Source organism: Cibotium barometz, chromosome 63 (assembly GCF_041138505.1).
Source record: "Cibotium barometz isolate CiBa-2024 chromosome 63, ASM4113850v1, whole genome shotgun sequence".
Taxonomy (NCBI): Eukaryota; Viridiplantae; Streptophyta; class Polypodiopsida; order Cyatheales; family Cibotiaceae; genus Cibotium; species Cibotium barometz.
In genome coordinates this window covers 12,897,593-12,901,816 of record NC_141108.1, presented here as the reverse complement: position 1 = coordinate 12,901,816, position 4,224 = coordinate 12,897,593, and the positions used below count along the sequence as shown (strand labels likewise).

Below are 4,224 nucleotides of genomic sequence, written 5' to 3'. Positions count from 1 at the left end.
TTACAATGTTCTTGCTAGAAATCACACCAACTAATTAATGATTTTCAATTTTTACTCCACCAACTAATTAATGACTTTCAATTTTTACTCCACCAACTAGTTAATGATTTTCAATTTTTCCTAAGTGTAGTCCCCTATTTAAACCTTATTTTGATTGGTTAAAAAGGCTTGGTATTTAAACGAGTTGTCCTTATTTGATTGGTTAGAAAGGCTTGGTTAGTCGGTAGATGCACCATAGTGCGATCGACGGTGGACATGAGATCGATGTGAAAGACGTGATCGAGGGTGAAGATGATATCCACGTCCGCATTGGGGTTGTCTTGCTGGAGAAGCCGAATTTCCCTGTGCTAAGAAAGGCGGTTGGGTCGTCCATCCATCCATCTCCTTGAATTGCAGCACAGGGCACAGAGAAGCAGCGAACTGAAATCTATGGCTTCTGAGCAAACCTTAAGCCTGACGCCCAATTCAATCACTGCCATAGCCAACGGCAACGTCGATCTGCGGCCTGTTCTGCAGGTTCTGGACGTGAAGGAGATCGGGACCCGATACCGTCTACTTCTCTCGGATGGGAGCTTCGTGCAGCAAAGCGTACTGGCCTCGCAGCTCAACCCTAGCGTCCGCTCCGGCCCTGTCCAGAAAGGCTCCATCCTGCAGCTCCTCGACTATGTCTGCACCACCATCCGGGACCTCAAGTAAGATTCCTCCTCCTCGCAGCTAGGGTTTCGCAAATCCCTAATTTCACAAGATTTCTGCAAAGTTGTAGCGAAACCCAAGCTAATGTCTTAATCAAAATCCCCAATTTACGCAAAATTTTCTCTCTATAGGCCAATTTCTGGGAAATTTTGTAGAGAGGCTATGGGCAAATTTTGCAGAATTTTTCTTGTAAACTCTACTAGATCAGCCCCCGCCCCCCCTCTCCCTCTCCTTCCCATCCCTCGCCACCCCCCCCCCTCTCCCTCCCCTTCTTTCGTTTCTCTTTCCTTCTCACAGAGTTCATTATTCCTGTTTAAGGGTTCAGGCTCGGCTAGTTTTTTAACCCTGGGTGACCCCCACTCAATAAAAGAAGTGAACCTCTCGCAATTTCAAAAACAAGGTTCTGTCAGTTTTGCTGAGAGGCATGTCCTTCGAACGATCAACGCATTGCCCTTGACGGCATGAAGGCTGCCCATGCAACACCTCCCCTCAGCATCGAGGCATTGCCCTTGATGGCATGAAGGCTGCCACACCCCTCACCGACCCAGGTGCGGAGTAGGAAACAAAGAAGATAAGCATGCCTGCTTGAAAACTTCAAGCTTGCACAGCCATGTATACATAGGAGGTGGCTGTCAATAGCTAGGGGACGAAAAGTAAGGCCGTGGTCTTTGTATTTGATAAGCATGATTGCACGAAAACATCAAGTTTGCACAGCATAGAAGGTGGTTGATCAACAGCTAGGGGATGAAAAGTAAGGCCGTGGTCTTTGTATTTGATAAACATGAATATTATGTTTAGTTCTCAAGAATCTTCTCCCATAAATCCTGAGTCCGAAAGTCTAGAAGATTGATAGTAGCATATGCGCTCCACACAACCCTGTTGTTGCTAGACAATTGTTCTGTAACATGATTTGCAGAAAAACTCATATTTTACTTTTTAAGAGTTAGATAATGGGCTTCATTGTCAGTCTGTAGGTTGGAAGACATGTATTTGCATGTGATGCATTTTTTCTTAGACATGGTTGGGTTCTCATCACATACCAAGGTTTTATGTGATTGCATGCACATTTCTCAACATTTTGGAATTTCCAGTGCAGAATCATCATGGTGCTCAATATGGAGATCATCAGTTTTTCAGCAGATGTAATCGGTGACCCTAAACAGTTGCTATTAAACAATAATGAAGCAATGGCAACAGGTAACAATCAAAGTGGTATTCGGCATCAACAGCAAGTAAAGACAGGACCTCCACCTGCAGACTTAAGAACTGAAGCAAGTGGGGGAGGTGGGTTGGGAACGGGAACTTCGCCTCTGAAACCATGGCAATTCATAGCAGGTCCCCATACAAGCTCCCCGGCAGGCAATTCTCCTTATGGCAGGCCGGTGGTCTCACCCTCATATGAGCCTGCTCCCATTTACTCTAACAAAGGGCCCATTGCACGGAATCAAGCACCTGCAAAGGTTTTGCCAATCTCAGCCCTGAATCCCTACCAGGGTCGATGGACCATTAAAGCACGTGTCACAGCTAAAGGCGACCTTCGCAGGTTCCACAATGCAAGGGGTGATGGCAAGGTTTTTAACTTTGATCTTCTAGATGCTGATGGTGGCGAGATACGGGCAACATGTTTCAACTCAGTCGCTGACCAGTTCATTGACAAAATTGAAGTTGGGAAGGTGTACATGATTTCCAAGGGCTCTCTCAAACCTGCTCAGAGAAATTTTAATCATTTACAAAATGACTGGGAGATTTTCTTGGAAAGCACTTCGATTGTTGAGCTGTGGACTGAGGAGGATAATAGCATACCCCAGCAACAGTTCAAGTTCATTCCAATATCAGAAATTGAAAACATGGAGGGGAATGCAATGGTTGACGTCATAGGGGTGGTGGTGGGGGTCAGTTCAACGAATACCATCTTGCGAAAGGATGGTATAGAAACACAAAAGCGAACTGTGCAACTTCGGGACACGTCAGGTCGCAGCATAGATCTAACAATGTGGGGATCCTTTTGTGCGAGAGAGGGAAGTTTTCTCCATGAAATGTGCAATTCTGGGCGGTCACCAATTTTGGCAGTCAAGGCAGGCCGTATCAGCGATTTCAGTGGGAAATCTGTGGGGACTATCTCCACCACACAATTGTTGGTGGATCCAGACCTTCCAGAAGCTCAGCACTTGATTTTTTGGTTTGAGGAAGACGGCAAGAAGAGTGCTTACCAGTCCATCTCTCGTGAAGGTGGTTCCAGTGTTCATGTGGAGATGCGCAAAACAGTAGCTCAAATTAAGGAGGAAGGGCTTGGTAGATCTGGCAGACCAGATTGGATTGCTGTGAAAGGAACCATTTCATTCATAAAAACCGATAAATTTTGCTACACTGCATGCCCTCTTTTGGTTGGTGACAGGCAGTGTAACAGAAAAGTTATAAATCACGGTGACGGTATGTGGCATTGTGATCGTTGTGATAAATCAGTACCAGAATGTGAGTATAGGTACCTTCTTTCATTGCAAGTACAAGACCATACAGGAGTTATCTGGGTAACTGCTTTTCAGGAGGCAGGTGAAGAGATTATGGGTGTTTCAGCAAAGGAGCTTCATCTTTGGAAGCAGGATGAAGATCTGAGATTTGAGGATGCCATTCAAAGGCTTCTGTTCACACAAAATTTGTTCAAGCTCAAGGTGAAAGAAGAGAATTACAATGATGAGTGGGGTGTAAAATGCTCAGTTGTAAAAACAGAGCGGCTTATCTTCCAGGCAGAAAGCAGAGTGTTCTTGGATTCAATCGGAAGGTTAATGAGAGGTGAGCACATTGATGATCCAGGTCCTAGTTATGGTGGTATGCCAGACTATGGCAGTCCATTGCATTCAACTTGGCAGGGTTCAAGTCAAAGCACAGACACAGCCCGATTCAGAGGACATACTGGTGTCAGTCCAAACAAGTATTCTAGAGTTGATTCAAGTGGCTTTTTTGGTGGAGGTAGTGGTTCCATGAATGGGAGTACTTGTTTCAAGTGTGGAAAGGCAGGACATTGGGCAAAGGATTGCTTGAATCAAGGGCGGGGTAGGTTCGGTTAGTGCCAGCGGTAGGGTGTGGTAAAGTGGATGGGCTTCATTTGCAGCAGAGTAAGCTTCGCTGGTGTGGTAAAGTTTCATCTTGTATAGTAAGCAACCTCAGTTCACCAAAGGTTATACATCATTAACAGAGGATGTAAGATTTTCAATTTTATGTACTCAAAATAGATACAGTTTGGATGACCATGTAATAACTTCAATTCATCATTCAATTTGTTAAAAGAGAGGAAACACAATCCATATTTCACATATGTAATGTGCAAGACAACCATTTTTTTCTGATTCTTATGGGGGTGGACAGTCTGTGTTCGATAGAGAAATATTGATTGGATCTGATCATATTTCTAGGCTTTAATTCTCAGTTTTGAGTGGCTACTTTTTTAGATACTGCCCAAAGTTTGTGTTGCTCTATGAAGCTTTGCAGGGCTCTGTAAGTTGCCATAAAGTTTGAACATTGCTTTTCTTGGTG

At 44.5% G+C, this 4,224-nt stretch overlaps 1 protein-coding gene across 2 annotated transcripts; it reads left to right on the top strand.

Annotated features, from left to right (window-relative positions):
• Positions 1–321: 321 nt before the first annotated feature.
• On the top strand, positions 322–4,006 carry LOC147603708 (replication protein A 70 kDa DNA-binding subunit A-like). Of its 2 annotated transcripts, none has more exons than XM_086795842.1 (2): positions 322–692; positions 1,785–4,006. In XM_086795842.1, the coding sequence occupies exon 2, from the start codon at positions 1,797–1,799 to the stop codon at positions 3,756–3,758; it is 1,962 nt and encodes a 653-aa protein (XP_086651968.1). In that variant the 5' UTR covers positions 322–692; positions 1,785–1,796; the 3' UTR covers positions 3,759–4,006. The 2 variants fall into 2 exon arrangements, with proteins under 2 accessions (XP_086651968.1, XP_086651967.1); XM_086795841.1 differs by having other exon boundaries at positions 331–692; positions 1,790–4,006.
• Positions 4,007–4,224: the final 218 nt, after the last annotated feature.